Source organism: Myxine glutinosa, chromosome 12 (genome assembly GCF_964187855.1).
Source record: "Myxine glutinosa chromosome 12, kmMyxGlut1.1, whole genome shotgun sequence".
NCBI lineage: Eukaryota > Metazoa > Chordata > Myxini > Myxiniformes > Myxinidae > Myxine > Myxine glutinosa.
The window spans coordinates 78,685,814-78,709,986 of NC_136272.1; the positions used below are offsets into that span (position 1 = coordinate 78,685,814).

The 24,173-nt window shown below is 43.5% G+C and overlaps 1 protein-coding gene across 2 annotated transcripts; it reads left to right on the forward strand.

Annotated features, from left to right (window-relative positions):
• The first annotated feature begins 862 nt into the window (after nt 1–862).
• Nucleotides 863–22,749, forward strand: LOC144888357 (uncharacterized). 2 transcript variants are annotated; one of them, XM_078766049.1, is made up of 3 exons: nt 863–1,260; nt 16,322–16,402; nt 18,958–22,749. In XM_078766049.1, exon 3 carries the CDS (start codon nt 19,262–19,264, stop codon nt 20,198–20,200), a length of 939 nt encoding a protein of 312 aa, XP_078622175.1. In that variant the 5' UTR covers nt 863–1,260; nt 16,322–16,402; nt 18,958–19,261; the 3' UTR covers nt 20,201–22,749. The 2 variants fall into 2 exon arrangements, with proteins under 2 accessions (XP_078622175.1, XP_078622176.1); XM_078766050.1 differs by lacking the exon at nt 16,322–16,402 and having other exon boundaries at nt 927–1,260.
• The last annotated feature ends 1,424 nt before the right edge of the window (nt 22,750–24,173 follow it).

Sequence of the window (24,173 nt, forward strand, 5' to 3'; positions counted from 1 at the left end):
ATATGCAACATTCTAATGTCATGGAGGTTAAGTAACACTCTACTTGAAACAGAATAAACAGTCTTTTGGACATCTCTACTGGCTCAATGAGGTTGGTTTTATAGTTTACAAAAGCTTATTCATGGTCAAATCGTGTGATTAAGATTCCGATGAAACAAGAGACCTTCCAGAGGTAAGACTAGCTCATTCTGTGATTTTAAAGGGCGCCTGAGAAGCATCAGGGCCACTCAGGAGTTGCTGCTATTTCTGCTGATTCAGCATATAAGTTTGAGGGGGCCATCAATTTTCTGGTTGAACTTGCAGCACCCCCAAGCCCCTCCAGCCCCCTCTTTTTCACGCATGCTTTTTGGCAACCTCTAAGTCCACACCTCACACATTCCCTTCTTGCCCACCTCTGAATTCACACTTTACAGATGTCTGCACACCACAACCACATGCTGTTGGGGAAGACATTGTTGGGTGGGAGTGCTTGGTGGGAAATGCAGATGTGAGTGGGAATGAGGGGAGGAGATAGGGAAAGGGGAAGGGGTAGCAACTAAGAAAGCTGAAGCATAATGGAGTGATGAGAGGCCATAGAAGGTATTTGCTTGCAGCTGGGTGATCTTGAGGTTTTATCATTTGTCAAAATGCAAGGGCCTTGAATAGTTGGTCAGCTATGGGAATTTGAAGACAAAAAGCAACAAGACTAGGAATTGCAAGGAAAGCCAGAGGGTGAGTGTTTGGGAGCCAGAGAGCAGCACGTTCGACGTGGCATGGTCCTTTGGGAGGCATAACGGATTCCATCTGCCGACAGGAAGCACCCCACCCGCAAGAGGCAAGAACGGAAACCCAAGCGCTTGCTAGTCCAGGCCGGACCAGGGCTAGCCGGCAGGGGTGGGGTTCAACAGAAAGTCCATACGTGTCTTGTGCTTACACTTAGTTGGACCAGAGTTTGAGGCGTTTACAATTGGATAAACTTCATTTGTGCTCCCTGTGGTGCTGAGAAAATAGCAGCAGTTGCTGAAACAGGGCGGACATGTTTATTTTTCCCAAAGGGAATATCTTACTGTGATTATAGAACAGTGTTTGTAATTGGTAAACAACTAGATTCAAAAGTGAAGGCAACGCCAACTAGTTTAAGTGCCGATGTAGGCAAGGCTCAGGTGTGACATTTTGATGACCAAGTCGTCTCCATCCTGTGCAAACATAGTGTGCCCGGTGTTTAGTGCCCTCCCAAGGGGCGAAGTGGGGGGAGCATCACGTGACTGGAATAAGCAGATGGTGAGACCTATCGTCGTTTTCACGATCACCTTGAGTGTGGCACTGGGTGTGGTCACGTCTGTGTGTGTGTGTGTGTGTGTGTGTGTGTGTTTGTATATGATCTATGTAATTAATGTCATTATTTTCTACTTTGGGGAAGGGGTGGGGATATTGTATTTTTATATTATTTATTTTTATACACACACACACACACTATACACACACACTACACACACACACACACACACACACACACACACACACACACACACACACACACACGACACACACATACTACACACACACACACACTACACACACACACACACACACACACACACACACACACATTTACACGACACACACATACTACACACATACACACACACACACACACACTCACATATACACACTACACACACACACACACACACACACACATATATACACGACACACGCATACTACACACGTACACACACACACACACACACACACACACACAAACACACATACACAAACACACACACACACACACATACTACACACGTACACACACACACACATACACAAACACACACACACTACACACACACACATATCCACGACACACACATACTACACACGTACACACACACACACACACACACACACACATAAACATACAAACACACACACACACATACTATACACGTACACACACACACACACACACACACACACACACACACACACAAACACACACACACATACACACACATACACACACACACACACATACCATACTGCACTACATACACACACTATACACATACACATACACTACTACATACGTATAACAAAACAAAAATAATTCCTATTAAACACTTCGTGAAGATTCCATGAGATGCATATGGCAGTCAATCACAGAGTGTAGTATCACTTGATGTAACGTTTAAATTTACTCTCGGTTCAAATTTCAAAACTGTAATTCAAATGTATGTCTCTGGGAAATGGGGGGCGGGGTTGGGACTGAATGGCAGGTGGGGGGGTCAAGGGGGAAGGGAAGGGAAGTGGAGGGGGGCAGGGAAATGGAAAGGGGGAGGGGTGAAGTGGAAAGGGATGGAGAGGGGGAAAGCAGTTGGAGGGAGGGGAATGGAGGTGGAGTGAGGGGACTGAAGGTGGGTGTGATGGTCTTGTGTTAGGAAAGAAAAGTGGCTGGCAGGATATCCTATAGAAGTATGCGCACTCACATCTGAGCTGTCTTGTCTGGGTTCGAATCCCGACCCAGCTAGACACTGTCATCCTGGTGTTTCCCAGGCAGGGCGATTCATCAATGTGAGTTCACCGTTCATCTGAAGAACGTTAAACTCTGCATCCCATCTGCCAGCATTAGTTGGCGGACATTAGAGATATCACGCACTGAGTCCTTCGCGAAGAGTATGCGAGCTCTGGTCGGCACCACGGAGAAATCTCCTGCTCCAACTTACAGGGGGCACTGCATCAGCACACTGCACCGCCCCTTCAGAAACTGATTCTAACCAGCAAGAACCTGCTGCATACGATCGACGACGAATGAAGCAAATTGCATATGCGCAACTTCACGTATTCTGCTTCCAGAATATTCCTACACCTCGGAGACAAATAGTAATGGCAAAGAGCTGTAACTAAAATGCCTTTTTTTTCTTGGAAGTCATCATGGATGTGTCACCCGTTACCAAGGACCTATCCGGTGTTGTTTCCTGGGGATAAAGGTTTGTTACTTTGAAGATAAAGGATTGAGCTTCCAACACCTTCTCTCCCAGTCACTTGTAGAATAATGGAAAAGGCAACACAAACAAGTGAGAACTCCAAATGTGCAGGGATATAAATGCAAAAGTTCCTTTTGTTGCTATGATTGAGTTTCAGGAACTTTTTGCAGGCAACCCAGGTGAAGGTACGCATCCTCAACTCATAAGATAAATTAACCCACGGATGGTTCCTTTTTTCCACCCCCAAATCACCCTATAATTAATATGACCCTACTGCAAAGCCACAATGAGCCGGCGAAGCCAAAGCCTCTATTGAACTTTTTCGCAATTGTTTATGCATACTTCCGCATCCGCAAGATGGCGGCCTCCATGGAGCGATTTGGTGCGTCAAAGCTTCGAAATTCTCAAAGGATCCAGCAAAATCTGGCTTTTCAACATAATACGTACGCGTTCATTCACAACACCGGCTTTGCCGGCTACTAGTACCGACTGCAAAGCCGCAATGAGCCGGCGAAGCCAAAACCTCTTGCCACTATTTTACCCATCACCATGGCATCAGTAGGTTAGGTAGTTGGTAGTAGGTAGGTAGGTAGTTGGTAGTAGGTAGGTAGGTAGTTGGTAGTAGGTAGGTGTAGTAGGTACCGTACCTGGTAAGACTTGGTAAAAGAGAAGGGCAGACAGTCCTCCCCAATGGCAATACCTGCATACAATAAATGTCACAAGAAGCTTAAGGAAGTAACTATACGATGTGCTAGCTTAAGGCCTATTTTAAACTGGGCTTAACATACGTTTTCACAGTATGTGTGTAGTCTTCTAACTTCAGTCGCTGTCAGGCGCCAGGGCTGGTTCTCTGACTCTCCGGGCACGGCAGCTTCCTCCACCAGAAGACGTTAGCTTGCAGTGATTAATTCGGTGAATTCCGTCTCAACTTCGGATATTTCCGGCCGTGAAAAACTATCCGTATTTCTAAACTAAATATGTAAACCGCTTATACCATATTTCTGGCCATGAAAAACTATCCCATACGGCCGCGAGATTTCTAAAAAATAATTCTTCGTCAATGTTAGAATATTTGACGCCGTTTTCACTGTCCGAAACGCGTAATAAGCTTTAAAAAAAATATTTTTCCAAATGCTCGAATCTCATTGGTTCTGGTGTTTGATGACGATTTTCGTTGAAGATAACGAGGTTGGTCTTAACGTATTTTAATTACTAATGAGAGGTTTCATTAGATTGTGAATCAAAGAACGACGGGTGAAACAAACTCCTATTGAACTTTTTCGCAATTGTTTTATGCAAACTTCCGCATCCGGTCGATGGCGCCCACCATTGAGCGCTTTCATTTTAGAAATATTTTTGCAAATGCTCGACTCTCATTGGGTCCGGTGTTTGGTGATGCGTTTTGTTGAAGATAACCAGGCCCGTGCGGGCCGATGTTGGTCTTAAATTATTTTATTAATACATCGGAGGTGCATAAGATTGTGAATCAAACGACGACGGGTGAAAGAAACTCCTAATGAACGTTTTTAATTTGTTATGCATACTTCCGCCTCCGCAAGCTGGCTGCGTCCACTGCGCTTCGGATTCTCGAGCCAAGGCATAATCAGGTTTTCAACATAATACGTACTCGTTTATTGACAACACCGGCTTCGCCGGCTATTAGACCCCATTGAACTTACCCGTAGTCCAAAACGGAGACATGGATTGGGTCTCGTCCGTGTGTGCGTCTGTCCGCAGCCATATCCCGGACATGTATAGACCGATTTTGTTCAAACTTGGCACAAAGACGATACATAACGTTATGCATATGTACATGGTTTTGTTTCACGACGCAATCAAAGATGGCCGACTAGCGGCCATTTTAGTTGTTTTAGACTAGCGGCCTTTGATGATGAACATGTCCTCAACCATCTCTCGGAAATGCATTTACTGATCTTTTTCAAACTTGGCACACAGATAAAGAATAATAGCTTACATATGCACGTCATTTTCTTTCGAGACCAGATCAAAGATGGAGGACTGGCGGCCATTTTGTGACTTAAACGTGTCCCCAACCATTTCTCAGAAATGCATTTGCTGATCTTTATCAAACTTGGCACACAGATAAAGAATAATAGCTCACATATGCACGTCATTTTTTTTCGAGACCAGATCCAAGATGGAGGACTAGCGGCCATTTTGTGACTTAAACGTGTCCCCAACCATTTCTCGGACATGCTTGGTCCGATTTTGTTCAAACTTGGCACAAAGACAATATATGAGAGTAGAGTGTACATATGCAGAAGATTTTGTTTTGTAATCTGACCAAAGATGGCCAACCGGTGGATATTGCAGTTCATTTTTTTTCACAATCTGGTCAACAATCGCCATTTTGTTGATGTGTATAACTATTTATTGGACAACATAATGCTGAGTATAATTCCATTTTGAAGCTATAATAAAACGATGTATTTGTTTGTGGATGACAATTTAAAAGTACCTGTGATACAGATTGGGTGGGGGAAAGGAGGATGTATGTACAAGCATTTTTGAGCTATACAGTTGGTGGGGGGTGAGGGTGCATGTCCAAGCGTTATCGAGCATCATACATGTCATGTGACCAACTATCTCACACAATATAACTACATGACCCATATCATTAATATTCATGACCAAATAACCCAATCGTACCCAATCTTCCATGTTACATCACAAACTAGAACGGCACTCAGTCGAGAACATACCTCTGCCTGGTTGGCCATATCACTCAATGGTGAAGAATCACTTAAAAATTCGACTAGCTGGATCCGGATCTTCACCAAAATTGAATCGATTCTTCCTTGTCACATACACATGTCCAATAAGTTTCGTCCAAATCCATCCACAACTTTTTGAGATATCCTGCTATGTATCGTTTTTGGCCCCATCTCCTAATGGTGAAGAATCACTTTAAAAAAAATAATTCTCATATCCGAATACATATTCAGATCTTCACCAAAATCTAATCGAATCGTCCTTGTCATACACCCAACCGGTGCACCAAGTTTCGTCCAAATCCGTCCACAACTTTTTGAGATATCCTGCTATGTATCGTTTTTGGCCCTATCTCCCGATGGTGAAGAATCACTTAAAATTTTCTAGTAGCCGGATCCGAATCCGGATCTTCACCAAAATCTGAATATTTCGTCCTTGTCACACATGTTACCTCTCTGCCAAATTTCGTCCGAATCCGTCCACAACTTTTTGAGATATCTTGTTCACAAACGGACAGACAGACAGGGGTGAAAACATAACCTCCACCCACCTTTGGTGGCGGAGGTAATGAAGTCAGTTGTGGATATCTACACATACATCCTGTCAATATGGGCTGGCCCTTTAACTCTGTACAGCAAAATTACTAAAACCAGGGGGCTATGACATTTTATACCTTTTTCCCCTTGTTAAAAGTGCATTTGAATTACAGTCGTGAAGTTTGAACTGTGTGAGAGTATAGGATAATATAGGATGGCTTATTTTGATGGAGTACCAGCATATATAAGATATTGTTCCATGCATGGGAAAGAATGGGGGACCCCATTGCAGTATGGCTGTATAAGCGTAATGGACATCCCCACCATTAGTCTTCGTGCTGTCGCTGTGACTTGGTGGGGAGGGTCTTGTAGCCATGTGCGAGGCCAAATGCCAATCATTTTCGAGCTGCAAGTTGTTCCATAACCATTAACCTGAGTGAAGCCAATTCCCTACCCCTGCTTTTTACCCTGCGCTCGCAAAGCGAAGTTAAGCGATCGGGTGCGTGCGTACGTGTCTTGCATTTTATTAAATTCATTTTCGCTACAACTATTGGTCCGATTGACACGAAATTTTCACCATAGGAGCACCTCCTCCTGTAGAATTTTAAAGATAATTATGATGTCATAGGTCACGTGGTATGGGTACCATCTTGGAAAAACTTTGCACCTCTATATCTCCAAAACTGCTCGATGGAAACAATTGAAACATGGCTCATTGTCCAGTTACTCCCCATAGGGAATAAGATATGTTAATGATGATGTCATCGGCACCTTCCTTATGCCGTCATAATTCGACGAGTATAACGCTTGATCCGATCATTATTTTAAAAAATTCTCTGCAACTGTTGGTCCGATGGGCACTGAATTTTCACCATAGGAGCACCTCCTCCTGTCGAATTTTTAAATCATAATTATGACGTCATATGTTACGTGGCACACGAACGTTACGTGGCACACGTTTTTGGAAAAAATGAAAAACGTTGCACCGAAATATCTCCGAAACCGCTCCATGGAAAAAATTGAAACATGACTCATTGTAAAGAATTCCACATGGGGAATAAGTGTTGTTAACAATGACGTCACTGGTGCCTTAATTATGACGTCATAATTCTACAAGTGCAACGCTTAGTCCGATCAGTTTGAAATTTATTGAGCGTGAACTACGCAACAATTATATTAAAGAATGTAAATGTATGATGTCATTGGTCACTTGGTACTTGGTATGGCAGCCATATTGGGTCAAATAAAAAAACCCTTAAAAAAACAGCAGACTTGCTCGCACCAAGTTAACTGCACGGGATAAGTATTCTATGAATATCACCTCGTTATGATTGCAATCTGTCCTGATTCAAACCCTGCTATCGATCCCCACCAAGTTGGTTGGGTCTAATTTTTGACCCGTATAGGATTGGAACGCAATGGTATGCACATGTGCAGGTACATGCCTTTGCAGGCAGTGCGAGACTGTCCTGCAAGTCAGCAAGTGGGTTTTAGGAACTGAAGCCTGCAGGGACTGAGAGTCAGCTGAGAAAGAGCTCTGTTTCTGCACAACAAAAGAGTTGGAGAACTTTCTCAGCTCGCCAAAGTATCGGATGAGCAGGTTTCCTCTGCCACAGGCACGCCTCCACGAGGGTCGCCCCGAGCTTGGCCATATAAAAGGAACACTCTCCTTTATGACTTAGACAGGACCGTGGGTGCATGGAAGCCAAAAATGGATGTGCAGGCCAGGAAGAGAGGGGAGGAGGCAAGCTGATCACCTAGCTACAAATGGCTTATCATGGAGAGCGGTGAGACAGTAAGACCCTGTGGAGACCCCCGGAGAGAAAGAGAGACCAATCTCGATCACACGTGGCGTTATTAAAGTCTCTGGCGTGTGATGTTACCTGCGCTATTCATTTGTCACCCACCCAAGTTGGACCAGCTTTCCATTGGCGCTCAAGGGGATTTGAACCAGTTGATATGCGAGATCCCATGTCATTGCCCATTCAGCCACGGCATGTGGTCTCATCAGCCCAATCAGGGTCTGACTCTTGGGCTCCATTGCATCAGACAATCCAGAAACTTATATGGCCATGACACCTGCTCTTAAAGGTACTTGGGCATTTAATCAAATATGGGGGGCAAATGAGTGAAAAAGAACAGGTAATTGGTGAAAATACAAAGTGATGGAGTGGAGACAAATGGCCAAACTCGATTAGCCATCCTGAGAGTGCTAATTGGGGTAATTATAAGACACTGATCGAAACACATTAAGAAATAACTGCCTCATTCATTAACCCATTACCCTCTAAGGCATTTTTGTTACAATGTCATAGGTCTATGCATGACAGTGCACTTCAGTAGATTAATAATTTTACATCTTTTTACTAACGATAAATAATATTTAAAAAATTCCCAAAGAACAAAACAATGTGTTTAACTTTCTACATCATTCCTCCCACACATACACCTGACGCCTCCCCCAATCTCACATGGAAGGCAATGATGAAAATGTCATCAGTCACATGATGCTACAACATCCTCTCCATTGGGAATGTACATAAACACCTGGTAGATGATTTCTGCACTGTCCTGGATGAAGACCAAGACCAGTCATTGTTCAAAACGACCGACCTCGGCTTTTTTTTATTGGGCAGCTGTACTATTTGGTGTTGCTTTCAATTTTGAATGTCTTACGTGTGATAGGCTGGTAGGATAACGTAGAGGCATGTGCACTCCTCTCTGAGCTATCTAGCCTGTTAGAATCTTGGCCGAGCTATAATCTGCCACCCTGGTGTTTCGCAGGCAGAACAAGAAAGAGCAATCAGAGATTGCAAACCTTCGCCAGGATGTGTTTTCAGTGGTTTTAAGGCTTTTGTGTGAAAACAAATATGGCGGCCGAACCACGTGACCGATGACGTAATCATTATTATTTTTCTCCACCAATTTATGCCTACATGACCCTCAATAAATTTCATCTCGATAGGATGAAGTTTTGTACTTGTCGAATTATGACATCATAATAGAGGCACCTATGACATCAACATTAACTTATTGTATTCCCCATGGAGAGCTCTTCACAATGAGCCATGTCTCAATCTTTTCTATTCAGCGCTTTTGGAGATATAGAGGTGCAAAGTTTTCAGTTTTTCCAAGATGGCGGTCGAACCACGTGTCCAATGACGTCGTCGTCATCATTATCGTTAAAAAAATATTATACAGGTGGAGGTGCACCTATGGTAAAAAATTTCCTGTCAATCGGACCAACGGTTGCAGAGAAAATCATATTTATTCTGTGCGGACAAACAGACAGACAGACAAACAAACAAACAGACAGACAGACAGACAAACAAACAGACAGACAGACAAACAGACAAACAAACGGACTCAGGTGCAATACCCTCTCCTCAGGTGAGGGTAACAATACAGGGTGATTCACATACGACGTACTATTTTGTTTTTGAATAACTCTGTATTGCGTGAACCGATTTACTTGTAAGTTGCAGCACTTATAGACAAATGTTCCCCATTTATTATGTGAAAATTTCATTAAAAAATAATTGATACAAATTTAGTTATTGGTCTCGATATGGCGGCCGTCATTTTTGATGATGGGAAACAGCCTGACCTCTTGCCATGACATGACATGTCGATTAACATGTCGATTAAATTGCTCTTAAACGTTGATAATTATGGAACCGGTCTTCGAGTCAGCTTTAGACTTTTTACAGCATAATGTAAAGAAAAAATCAGCAAGAATGGCAAGTTACAACAGTCAGGAGCGTGCAAAAGCTGCAACCTCGCGAGCTGCAATCTCGCGAGATCTTGGAGACGGCGGCAGGGATTTTCGAAGCTCCACACGGTCTCCACGTTTTTCGAAGTTAAGTCTGTTCACAATTGTATTTTGTCGAAACTGTATTTATCTTTCGGTGTGTGAAGTTATTGTGTGCAACTTTGGTTGTTTCTCGGTGTTTATCTTTCATAAATTGATCGTCTGTTTGCCGTGTCGTGTCTTGAGGCCTTGTACAGTGTGCACTGTACAACCTTGAGGCTTTGTTTTTCTCTCAGCGGTCCGTCTTTTGTGATCCAATAACTTTCGTTCTCTGTATTCCCAGTCTTTTCACCCAGAGCCTACTTCCTTGTGTAAATCTCAACTCAAAAAAAAAAAAAAAAAAAAAAAAAAAAAAACATTTTCCTTCTCTGTTCTCATTCGTTTATTCATTCTTATTCGTTCGTTCGTTCTTCGACCACGTGTTTCTCCCCCATTTCCCCAGATAGTTTTCACTCATTAACCTTCAATGTTTACACTTTCCCCTCAAGTTATGTATTCCGTCATATTTTATAACACCTTTTTCTTCTTCTTCTTTAAAAGGCTGCTTTCGACTTGCTCACCAAATCAATTCATCCCAAAAAAAATATCCATCTCCTATAGTGCCTTTTTTCTACATTCCCTAAACTCTCCTGCACTCCATCCTCCATCCAGCATCCTTAAACGTATTTTTAACTCGAAGGTCACAAGAAACTCATTTTGCAATAAATGTTCGTTTCCCATAAATCGTACACTTTCAAAAATCCAATCTCACCCCTCCCCTCCAAATCTTCCCCATAACCCCTCCCCTCCAAATCTTCCCCATCACCCATCCCTTTCAAATCTCCCCCCTTGCCCCCTCCCTCCTAAACTACCCCCTCACCCCTCCCCGCCAAGACGCCCCCTCGCCCCTCCCCTCCTAGACTCCTGCCTCACCCCTCCCCTCCAAATCTCCCCCATATCCCATCCCTTTCAAATCCCTCCCCTTGCCCCTTCCCTCCCAAACTCCCCCCTCACCCCTCCCCTTCAAATCTCCCCACCCTCATTGCTTCTCAATTTCCCCCCTCTCACTCCCCCTCCTCAAAGCGTCCTCCCCGCTTCTTCCCCCTTCAAACTCTCACCTCCATCTCCCCCAACCTTCTGCCTCGCTCTTCCCCCTCCTCAAATAACACCTCATTGTGGCTCACCCAATCACCATCAAACCTTTTGTCCGCCCCATCCTTCCCTTTCTCCGAGCTATTCTGAAATCTCTGACACACCTTCAACAGCTCTCCCTACCTCTTCCACCTCTTCCACATCTTACCCTACCCCTCCTCCCCCCTGTTCTGTATCTGATGCTCCCCCTTCCTCTTCATTAACGGTATGGACCTCAAACATCCGGGGCCTTCGTTCAAACTTAACTGATCTCTCCATACAGGTTGCTTCTGTCAAACCAGACGTGATCTGCTTAACAGAAACTTTCCTCCTTTATGATGTCTCTGATTCCATAGTATCTCTCCCGGGCTACTCCCTCCTCCGGTATGATAGACCTGAGCCTCGTCCTGGAGGCGGGGTTGCTATCTTTATCAAAAACTCTCTTCCTCACTCGCCCTGCACTGCACTCTCTCCACCTCACCCCCAGGAATACCTCTGGCTACGGCTTCCCCTTCGCTCCCACCTCTTGTTCATATGTGTGTTGTACCGTCCACCAAACAGTGATGACTCAATCTACATCTCGCTGTCTGATGATATGGACCAACTTCTATCTACTCATCCCAACTCTCTCTTCCTCATATGTGGTGATTTCAACTGTCATCATGCCAGTTGGCTGGGTGTGGGTACCTCTCTCACCAGCCATGGCTCCTCAGCAAAGGACTTCTGTGACTCACTGGGACTGACACAATCTGTCAATTTCCCGACCCGGATCTCAGTCAACGGAACATCTTCTCTTCTGGACTTGGTTATGACTAACTTCCCTGAAAATGTCTGCTGCTCTTCTTCTGCTCCGATCGGATCATCTGATCATGTCCTTGTTAAAGTGGACATCTCTCTGACCATCCTCAGGGAGCCTGCTCAGCGTCGACGAGTCTGGCATTTCACTCAGGCCAACTGGCACGGTCTTCAAGCAGCCATCAATCATCTGGACTGGTCTCCCATCTCTACCACCTCTGACATCAACTCATCCTGGGAATTCTTCCAAAGTAAATTGCTCTCTCTCATGCACAGATTTATCCCATCTCGTCTTCAGTTGTCATACCCTTCCTCCCGTCCATGGTACACGGAATATTGTGGTGAGGCTGTTGCCCAGAAACAACTTGCCTTCGTCTCCTGGAAAGCAAATCCAACGGAAGGAAATCTCATTTCCTTTCACAAAGCCCGAAACAAGTGTGTGTCCACCCTCAGGAGAGCCAGGAAACAATATCTCTCCGTTCTCAAGACCGAACTCCCTTATCTGTCTCCCTCTTCCAAATCCTGGTGGCGTCTGGTCAAATCCATTTCTGGTGTTTGTTCCCCCTCCATCCCCTCCCTTACCTCAAACGGCTACACAGCTGACTCCGCACGTGAAAAAGCTGAATGCCTCAACTCTGTGTTTGCCTCTAAATCTTGTGTCCCAAACCCATCCCTCTCTGTACCCACCATACCCAGTCGTACCCTGCTGCTCCTGGACTCCGTGTCCTTTCCTCCTGACAAGGTGGAAAAGTTTCTGTCAACCCTCGACTCTGATTCTGCAACTGGACCCGACGGCATCAGCCCACGGGTCCTAAAATCCTGCTCTGCTGCTCTGTCTCACCCTCTCTCTGTTCTCTTCACCCTCTCTTTTGCTCAAGGTCAACTGCCATCTGCTTGGAAATCAGCCAACATCACCGCTTTGCACAAAAAAGGTGCAAAAACAGATCCTAGCAACTACAGACCAATCAGCCTTCTCCCAATTATCAGCAAAGTCATGGAATCCATCATTGCTTCGGATATGAAATCTTTCCTCTTCTCCAATGGCTTGATCTCTGATCATCAATTTGGTTTCAGACCAGGTCACTCTACTCTGGACATGCTGCTTCTGCTGTCTCAACAATGGATGGAGGTCCTCAATGCCAAACAGGAAATTAGAGCTGTCTCCCTCGACATATCACGTGCCTTCGACACGGTCTGGCACCCCGCTCTGCTCACCAAACTCTCCTCCTTTGGTATCCATGGAAATCTCCACGCATGGCTGGCGGACTTCCTCTCTAGTCGTCGTCAACGTGTGGCCCTGAATGGGTTTCTCTCATCTCCTCTTCCTGTTCAGGCTGGAGTTCCCCAAGGCAGTGTTCTGGGCCCCGTGCTTTTTCTGGTCTTCATCAATGATCTCTCTGACTCTCTCGAAAATCCTCTCTATCTCTTTGCTGATGACTCCACTCTCTGCCGCTCCATTCCTCTTCCCTCAGATCGGCAGTCTGCTGCCTCCTCACTCTCTGAAGACCTGGACAAAATCACAGACTGGTCAAACAAGTGGAACATGTCTTTCAATCCTGACAAATCTCACACTCTTACTATGTCTCTCCGAAAAGATCGACTGGACAACCCTCCCATCTACTTTCTCAACAATCCTCTCCAAGAAGTTCTGTCGCTCAAGATTTTGGGTCTCACTATCTGCCATGATCTTTCTTGGGAAAACCACATTTCCAAGCTGGCCTCCAAAGCCAGTCGCCGACTGGGCATCCTCCGTCGTGCGAAGTCCTTCCTCGGCACACCTGAGCTCCTCACCACATACAAGGCTTTCATCCGCAGCTCAATGGAATACTGTTCTCCCCTATGGGCCGGTGCTCCTGCCTCACACCTAGCTCGGCTTCACGCTGTTGAAACCAAAGCTTTCAGAATTATTGGAATCTCCCGCGATGAAGCTATCTCTGAGGGCCTTTCACTCACTCACCGCAGGCAGGTAGGTGGTCTTTCTGTCTTCTACCGACTCCTCTCCGGCCTTGCACCCCCAGCTCTCTCTGTGCTCTGTCCCCCAAATATTCCTACAGGTCGCACAAGATCTGCCAGCAACCCTCTGATGGTTAAACTGCCGAAATCTCGGCTCTCTGCTCACCTTCACTCTTTCATTCCTCTTTTCTCCCGCCTCTGGAACAAACTCCCTCACTCCCTTCAATCCCACTCCTCCCTCCAGGTCTTTAAAACAGCTGTTCACCACCATCTCTTATCTTCCCCCATCCAAAACCTTGATCTTTTCTACCCCCGCTAATTCACCCCAGATCCACCTTGTTTGAAATTCCAACTTCTTTCCTGGAAGTCCTGGCAGTGTCCATATGTTTTATACCTCTCCCACCGCCCCCTTCCCACGCCCCCCCCCCCCCCAAGCCCTCGCCCTCTCTCAGATCTCTCGATGTCTCCATGTCTCTCGGTCACTGCTCTCAAATGTTGTGTTTGTGTCCTTCCCCCTCTCTCCCCATCTTGTCTACCGCTCCCTATGTTATATGTTTTATGTGTCGGTTTGTCTTTCTGTGTGATTAATGTTCGCTCTTTCACGAGCCTCGACCTTGTATACAAAAAAAAAAAAAAAAAAAAAAAAAAAAACCTGGTACGAGGCCACAAAAAGCTTAATCGAAGTAAAACGACGTCTTCGAACGGAGTTTGGTCGAAGCTGGGTGCTGCCAAGCAATGTCCAAAGTGTACACGACTCGACCAAGAGACTTGCTGGAACTCAAGCACCGCATCAGGAATGCTTTCTGGGAGATCACTGATGAAATGCGGCAGAAACCCATGCTCGAATACAAGCAGAGACTGTTCCGAGTGATCGAAAATGACGGCCGCCATATCGAGACCCATAACTAAATTTGTATCAATTATTTTTTAATGAAATTTTCACATAATAAATGGGGAACATTTGTCTATAAGTGCTGCAAATTACAAGTAAATCGGTTCACGCAACACAGAGTTATTCAAAAACAAAATAGTACGTCGTATGTGAATCACCCTGTACATGAACGTGTGCACCGTCCCTCGGATTGCCATTAAACTGGGCACCCCATCTGCCAGCATAAGTTGGTGCATGTTAAAGATCCCACGGCATCCTTCGCAAAGTGAGTAGGTGAGTTACCGCTTGCATGGCCAAACATGGCCGAATGGCAATTCCTGCTTTGTCTATGAATAGCAAGTGGTCTGGTCTTCCTTGCTTCATATCTCAGACTGCCCTTGCTCTCTGGGCAGCAGCTTCTGCTCTTTAAAGGAATTGACCAGGTATTTCACGATTCATTTGATCGGCCTTCTTCGGACACGAAAGGCAACCTGTACACACTGCGCTTATTCTTCCTCGAGAAAAAAGTTTACTAAAAACGTGCCGGTGCAAGCCAACTAAGGAAACCACCTGGAAGGTTATATTCACTTTTGCCTTTGCCATACTCTATTGTCTTGCTGAAATAGTTCATATTTTTGTAAATTTGTGAGTATTAACTGGGATGTCTAATCTTCACCGACATCGATATCTCATTGTAAAAATAATAAAAATTCTGCCAACTTCATTTGAATGGAGGTTTTTAGAGAACGAGAGAAAAGGAAGTGGAAGAAGAAAATCAAAACAGCACGTTTTTTTAATTTACGGATAAAATTCCCTGTACCACGTGACTAGCTATAGTTTCCTTGTGACGTGCTTCGCTTACTTGACACTGAGCCATGTAACCATTCCTCTTCAAGAATACTAGGGTAGACTACTTACCATTCCTCGTGCCGCTCACCATTCACCTGCAATAGCTCATCACACATGCTTAAGAAAAGGTGGGGGAACCTCTCCTTCCACAAGTTTTCCATCCAGACTCCATAAAGCAGCATTTCTTATTATCCCAGTCCGGCGACCACATGCCAGAACTTACAAGACCTTTTAAGGCTAGCAAACGTTATTCCTTCCCTTCCTTTTAGTGCCAAGCGCTACCCTTACCTATGTTTGTATCAACATGTGCCAAACAAGGCTCCGTAAGCAGAAATCCTTCCGAGTTACCTAGGCAGCAAACGTGCTGTAAACGAGAAACAGATGCCGGGCTGATCATAGTAACACACTGACTCACGATATAAGTACAGGTTTCATTCAAGAATGGTTTCCTCTACACTCTCTATAGCAATCGGTCATGCCTAGCCTTGGAATGTATTCACGACAAAGGTTATTGTATCACAAGTTATATTCAGGCCATAATGGCAGGTAAAGATACCGTTGTTGGGAGACAGAAACGTAAGTACACGAATAAGCAATAAGATGGAGTGGAAGTGATGGCAGAAAACGAGAACGGCACTCTGTCGAGCGCATACCTCTGGCAGACTGAACTGTTTACGTTTTGTATCCCACCGATAGGCCAGATCTGGATCCGGACCTGAACCAACATCTAATTGGCTCGTTCTTGTTGCCTAATCAACTCATCCACCAAGTTTTGTCGTAAGTCCTCCACAACGTTTAGAAATATCATGCTACATATCGGTTTTGACCCGATTACTCAATAGGGAAGAATCACTTAAAAGGAATTAAAAACTCTCGAATCTGAATTCAGATCTTCACCAAAAGCGAATCGATAAGTCCTTGTCACATACCGTGAAATGGGGTGAATAGGGACAGCAAGGTGAATAGGGACACAAACTGAAAAAAGTTCGGAAACGTTTTTCGCTGAAAATTGATAACCATACTGATTTGTTGATATTTGTGTTGAAAGTGTTCTCTTATTTTTTTTAAAAGCAACTTATAGTCCCTATTAACCCCATATATGGGTTAAATAGGAATAAATAGGATTTTTATGGCTGTCCCTATTCACCCCGTTTTACGGGTGAATAGGGACAGTCACTAATACAAAAAAATAATAATCAAGAAACAATCCTGAGTTTCCAACTTATTGCTAAATTGATATCTCAGATGGATGCACATAATATGCGCCCATAATATAAACCACGGTGCCAATGAAAAAAAATATGGGATAAAAAGTTTCTCCAAACTGTCCCTATTTCTTGATTATTATTTTTTTGTATTAGTGACTGTCCCTATTCACCCGTAAAACGGGGTGGATAGGGACAGCCATAAAAATCCTATTTATTCCTATTTAACCCATATATGGGGTTCATAGGGACTATAAGTTGCTTTTTAAAAAAACAAGAGAACACTTTCAACCCAAATATCAACAAATCAGTATGGTTATCAATTTTCAGCGAAAAAAGTTTCCGAAGTTTTTTCAGTTTGTGTCCCTATTCACCTTGCTGTCCCTAATCATCTCATTTCACGGTACCCAACCCTCTTCACCAAGTTTCATCCAAATCCGTTTACAAACAAACAGACAGACAGGCAGGGATGACAACATAACTTCCAACTGCCTTCGGTGGCAGAGGCAAAGAGTGACAAAAGGGAAATAGTTATAGTCCAAGTAACACCTACAGTTAAAGACAAGAACTATATGAGTCATCTTAAAATTTAGCATTTTATAAACCAGAAAAACTACAAAGCTATTTTAAATGAAGATTTTTCTTGAAGAAATAGACGTTAGTGCCTTGGTTGCTATGGACGCTATTTCACTTTGATAGGGGAGAATCCACGGGATACTGATATATGCAGGGTGGGCCAAAAGTCAGAAGCCAGAGAGGATTTGGGCGGTTGGACTACAATAATTAATTTTTTACCTTTTATGGTATATTCTTTGAAATATGTATATTTAATAAAATTGATTACCCCTTGTATATTTCCAGACAAGTGATGGCAGTAAAATTGACAAAACATGAGAGTGGACATTATTTCGATGAATGGAAGGCCAGGCTCTTTAAACTGATCAATTGCTACCAAATTTAATGAAAGATGCTCAGAGAACGCTCCAATTACTCAGGGAGCATTGTTTGTTTGTTTTACCCCAGGATCTAAGGCTTGCATGGGGAACTGCCACACACACATCTCTCACATATGGATATACAGGCGAATACATGAGACACAACACAGGATTTTTAGGCAAGAAAAAGAGCTTAAATGGAAGTGCCGTAACTTCCCAGGGCAGTCTAGACTCTGGGTACCAGCGAGGTCGCAGCGATGGAGCCGCCCTTCTCACCACACTCAGCGGAGCATTTCCTCAGGAGGAATTTCCACCTCCCCATTAATGTCAACACATGGGATTGTCCATGGTCTTATCCTTTAAATGCTGAACATCAAGCAAAGAAGCAGCATGTACAATATTTTTTTAATCTTTGGGATGACTCAGCCAGGGTGTGAACCTCCGACCTCCCAAACTAGGAGCAGAAGCTGTAACCATTACACCAGCAATTGGAAAAGTGATCAAGCGATTCTATTAAATATGAGGTGTCCAAGGCCGTTCTCATGCATCAAGTATCATTCTGGATTGTTTATTTCAGGTTGGAGTGGATAACTCTAATGGTTGAGGTCCACACAGATAGGAAGAGGGGAGGAGGCTTTGTAGTCCAGTCAATGCAACAAATTGTATGGGTCATTTGGGTCAACCAACCACTAATTGCAACATAATTTTTTTCACGGCTATGCATTTCAGAAATGTCCCCTTAGCACCATACTAAAAGTATACCAAAATATATTTGGTGGAAAGGCGTCAAATTTGCATAATATGCTGCCGCTATTGAAAAAATACAGAATTTCCACTGTAACTTTGTATCTAAGCATCCAATCATAGCAAATGAAGTGTTTAGACCCATGTTTTCAGGTTTGATGATTATGAAAAGTTCATTTCTGGATCAATTATATGCATACAATTCAATGAAGTAAGCAAATTGTATGTCACCATTATAAAAAGTAATCGATTTTCTGCAATAACTTTGTATTTAAGCATCCAATCATGGTAAATGAAGTGTCTAGACCCATCTTTTCATGGTCATTGGATATGATTAGCACATTTCTGGATTAATTATATGCATACAATAATGCAAAAATTCAAATTAGCTATCCTCATTATATGAAACTGCTATTTAACTATGTGCATGTTTTCAATTCTGTTGCAGAGTACCCTATCCAAGGGGTTTGTGGTGTGACAGATGAACATTGATAAGAGCATGTTCTACTATAACAAGAGTTTAGCGGTGGCTCAATGGCCAGTGGCTCAGGCCAGGCCAGGAGGCTCAATTTTTCAGGGTTAGTGTATACATAAGGCAATCTCTAGAGCTGTACGAGGACACCTCTTGGTGGATGCTGCCCTCAATACAATGCTGGTAGCGAATGCATACAACCTCCCCCTGCCAACATATTCCGATATGGACCAACTGGAGGGAACAGCAGAGCATCCTTCTGAGGAGTCACACATGATACATGAACAGATGGAACAGTGTGAAAGATGACATCATCCAGGAGGAGGAGAATGCTCAAGAACAAAATAAAGACTTGCTTGAAGCTGGTGAACTATTTGATCGTTTAATGGTAGATCCGAGTGTTGCTGATGAGGTGTCCTCCTCAGAAGCTCTGAGGTGCATCTCTGAGAAGCTGAAGGAAGAAAATAACTCTATGAATGATCTACGAACAGCACGCCTCTGGCTGCAATATATAGATATGGTAAAGATCTTATGGAAATTCATAAAAGTTGAGCGTATGGGTAATTTGATGCTGCACCTCCAGGCCATACATGATATGCTTCCGTACTTTGCAGCATTAGGGCACAACCTGTACACCAAGTCTGCATACTTGTACCTTCAAATGATGAAACAACTTGACAAGAATCACCCAGAAGTGTACAGGAGTTTCATGAATGGACTTCATGTTGTCAGAAGAAGTGAACGTTATTGGGCTGGCTTATCAACCGACCTTGTGATAGAACAAGTGCTCATGAGGAGCATGAAGACCAGTGGTGGCTTAACTAGAGGCAGAGGAATGACCGAGATACAGAGATTGATATGGTTACTGGCAATGCCAGCCTATGCTGAAGTGAATTGTGCCATGCAGGAGCTCACAGGTGTGACCTATGATACCAGTGAACAGCACAAGGACAATTCCAAATCAAGACAACAACGTGATATAAAAGACACATATGAACTGCTCGGAGCCTTCAAGGAATGGAACCCTTTCAGCAGTGAACCATCTCTACATAGTATTGTGAGTGGCGTTACTGCACATCACACAGTGAATGTTGATAACGCCAGATCTGTGGGGCAAACTATACTAGATTCCATGGTTGGGAAGAGTGTGTACAACTATTCATTCCAATGTAAAAAAACAAGCAGTCACACTTGGGTCAAAGACAGCTGTTGTCATTGATGGAGACTCAGTGCAGGTTGATCCACAGTTGCTTTTCCAACGACTCAGCGTAATTTCCACAAGTGAAACACAAGAAGATCCAGCATCTTTGTTCAAGAATGAGCTCTGTAGTCATCCTCCAGCACTCTTCGACCCCTCGGGTCTTCCTAGGAAGCCAAATAAACCAGCGCTTGGTGATGCAATTGATGGAGGTGCCCTCCTGCAACGTCTGCCATGGTCTTGTGGTTAGGGCGGAGGGCTTGGGATCCTAAGGTCCTGAGTTCGAATCCCGTTGAATTAACGGCAGGTGGGGTTGACTTGGCCTGTCATCCTTCCAAGGTCGGCAAAATGAGTACCAGATAACTGGTTATAGAGAGGCATTGCATCAGCGGCAGACCGATCAAGGATGCCACACATCGGAGAGGGGTAAGAACCTGCATAGGACTAAATGTCACTTTCAATGGTCAAACAGTCCTGAAGCTGAAGAAAAATGAGTTCCTAGCAAACACAATCAACAAACAACGCTTCATTTACATCCTAAGTGACTCCCTAGAGAAGGCGGGATTGTCGGACAATTCATGCCAAGGGGGATGCTGATGTGCTGATTGTCCAGACTGCAGTGGAATCTGCAAAGACAATAGATACAGGTGTTGTTGGTGACGACACAGACCTACTGATTCTTCTTTGCTACCATGCCAACATGCAAGGGAGGGACATATTTTTCAAGCATGAGCCAAAACTTAACGCAAAGAAACATCGAGTATGGAACATCAAAAAGACCAATACAACCTTGGGAATGAGAATGTCTGTGACAAAATGCTATTTGTACACGCCCTGCTTGGCTGTGACACAACATCCAGTGCGTATGGCATTGGCAAAGCTGTTGCCCTGAAGCACATCCAAAACAACGTCCAATTCATGAAACATGCCGACCTGTTCACCCAGGAAGGAGTTGCACCAAAGGATGATATAGTTGCAGCAGGGGAGAAGGCCCTTGCATGTATGCACAATGGAAACCAAGATGAAAGTATTGATGCCCTACGATACAAGCGTTTCTGTGAGAAGGTTGCAAAAAGTGCCAAATATGTTGAGGACCAGAACTTGCCATCAACATCTGCGGCTACAAGGTATCACAGTCTGAGAGTGTACTTCCAGATTCAGGAGTGGAAAGGAAATGTTGGACAATTGAAACCAGATGAATGGGGATGGAAGATCAGCGAGGGTCAGTTACTCCCAATGCAAACTGATCTGCCACCAGCGCCACCGAAACTTACTGAGATCTTCAGATGCAACTGCAAGGCGGGGTGCAGCACTACTAAATGTACATGCAAGAAGCATGGCCCTGACTGCTCATGGATGTGTGGAGAGTTTATAGGTTTGAGTTGTGCTAACTCATCAAGACTGGAGATAGATGACGAGTGACATCCAACAACTGGTAATTAATCCGGGAAATGTGCTAATCATATTCAATGACCCTGAAAACATGGGTTTGGACACTTAATTTCTCATGATTGGATACTTGGATACAGAATTACTGTGGAAAATCGATTTTTTCCTAATGGTGGCAGCTAATTTGCATATTATGCAAATTTGACACCTTTCCACCAAATATATTTTGGTATACTTTTAGTATGGTGTTTAGGGTATATTTGTGAAATGCACTGCAGTGAATTTTTTTTTTTGCAATTAGTGGTGGGTCAAGCCACTACTTTGACTGGACTATTGGGAGAGTACAGGATGGGGGCAATCTCTACTTTCATGTAGGGATTGTTATGTGATGGCAATACTGCTAGTGTTAACTATTCTGTAAACCAACATCATCCCTACCTTGTTTAGGACCTTTTTTAGACTGTAGTTTGTCATCCCTACATTGTCTTTTTAATTTAGCATAATATTTTTTTATTCACTTGTAACCTATACCTCTATATACCAGTTTAGCTTATAACCCATTTATTACAAGTTTGGGCGGTCACCTATATAAACGAGTTTAGCTGATAACCCATATATGTTAATTTAGCCTATACGCTAAATTGGCATGTTTAGCTTATAACCTATGTATACCAGTTTAGTGTACCGCATACCGGTATAACCAATAAATACCAGTTTTCTCCATCAAACCGTCCTAATGTCAATGAATGGTCAGTTTTATTGGCCCATGCCGGCCATTATAGTTACAGAGAAACCGCTCCTTCGCAAACTCGAAGCACCCCAGTCAAACGATGACCTTTTTATATATAAATATAATCAATATGTGTGGTGAAAATGAAGAAGAAATGCCTTCGTATGCGTGGAGTATATTGAATGCCTATTTATGGGCGAGCGCTCGGTGAGCGAGAGGGTCAGTATCTTGTCTGCTGAATGAGTTCTGCAGAGATGAGCGCTAGATCTTTTTGGTAAGAAGTGACTGGGATTGATGACTAATGCCTTAGAATGCTTGACTTTGCTTTATAATGCTTTATTTGCTTTGTAGGACTGATGAAATTATTGTCTATTGTGTAGGATGCCCAAGGATCGATTTCAATAAAGTATCTTGGAGAGTATCCTCGCAATAAAGTATCCTCGTATCTTGGAGAGAGGTCTGGAAGCTTTTTCAATACAATAATACAATATGTGTTTTCGTCAATCTCTACTTTCATGTCGATCAGTTCAGCAGTTCAGGAGAGGATCTTTGAAACACGTTTTTTTTCCTAAAGTTCATAAATCCAAGATGGCCACCATGTCTTTCTATCAATCAGGTTCCTGGAAGGTTATGCACCAGATCTGATGACTTGTAACATGCTGTGAAGCTATACGTTTATCTGTGTATAGGTCTCCGATAAATAGAATTGATTAAATTTGGAATAATAATAATCACAAGAAGAACATTAGACTTCCATATTCAAAGCCTGGAAGCCTCATTCAAAAATAACATGATGGAAGAGTCGGAATTAATCACAGGAGTGTCAAATTGTTAGCGTGAGAAGGTAATTGAGAATGGGTCACAGTGTGGAAGGATTGGTGTCGAAAATTAAAATGGGATGAAAATGTTTTGAGTGAGAATTTGATGAATAAATCAATGGGCGGGTAAAACAGAATAAACGATAAATGAAACAGCTTCATGCTAGCTTTTCATTCAATTGGTAAATGGTCACATTGGATGAATCTCATTCACGATTTCTTTCCAGGATGATTATCGTCTCATTTAGTGCGTTGTTTTTTCTAACACACTTCACAATTTAATCATATTTTTTACACATAAAATAAGTGTGAAGCATGACCAAATGTGTTACCAAACTGTGTGGGACGGGAGGTTGTGTGACTGTCCAATCGACTCTTCATTAAGCTCAAACGACACACGTTACAGAGAACATTTATCTTAATGAACATTTGTCTTATCATCTTGGCGGAATCGGATCATCTTATTCTAGAACTGAACTCTTATTCTAGAACTAGTAGTAAACTGTTCTAGAACGACAATCGGTGGAGCGCATACCTCCGCCAGGTTGAAAAGTTTACGTTTTGTATGCCACTGATAGGCCGGATCTGTGTCCAGACCTGAAGAAAAATCGAATCAGTTGGTCCTTGTCACACCCCCAACCTGTCCACCTAGTTTTGTCCGAATATGTTCACAACTTCTTGAGATATCATGTTATATCATTTTTAGCCCTATCCTTCAGTGGTAATCTAAGAATCACTTTTAAAAAATGATCTGATCTGGATTTTCACAAAACTTAAATCAATTTTTCCTCGTCACCCACCCAATCTCTCCACCAAATTTCGTCCGAATCCGTTCACAACTGTTTGAGATTTCCTGTTCACAGACAGACAGACAGACAAAAAACACAACAGGGGTGAAAACATAACCCCGCCCACCAAAGGAACTTTGATGCAGGCAGAGGCTATGAGGTCCATCAGAGCCTGTGCTAGAATTTCTAAGTTATGTTGTTTGTCCTTTCTAAATGCTGAACATCAAGCAAGGAAGCCGCAAGTACCATTTTTAAATGGTCTTTGGTAT

What these genes read in the sequence shown, in the direction of transcription:
- LOC144888357 (XM_078766049.1), top strand. Translation starts at nt 19,262, where the DNA reads ATGAACAGATGGAACAGTGTGAAAGATGACATCATCCAGGAGGAGGAG.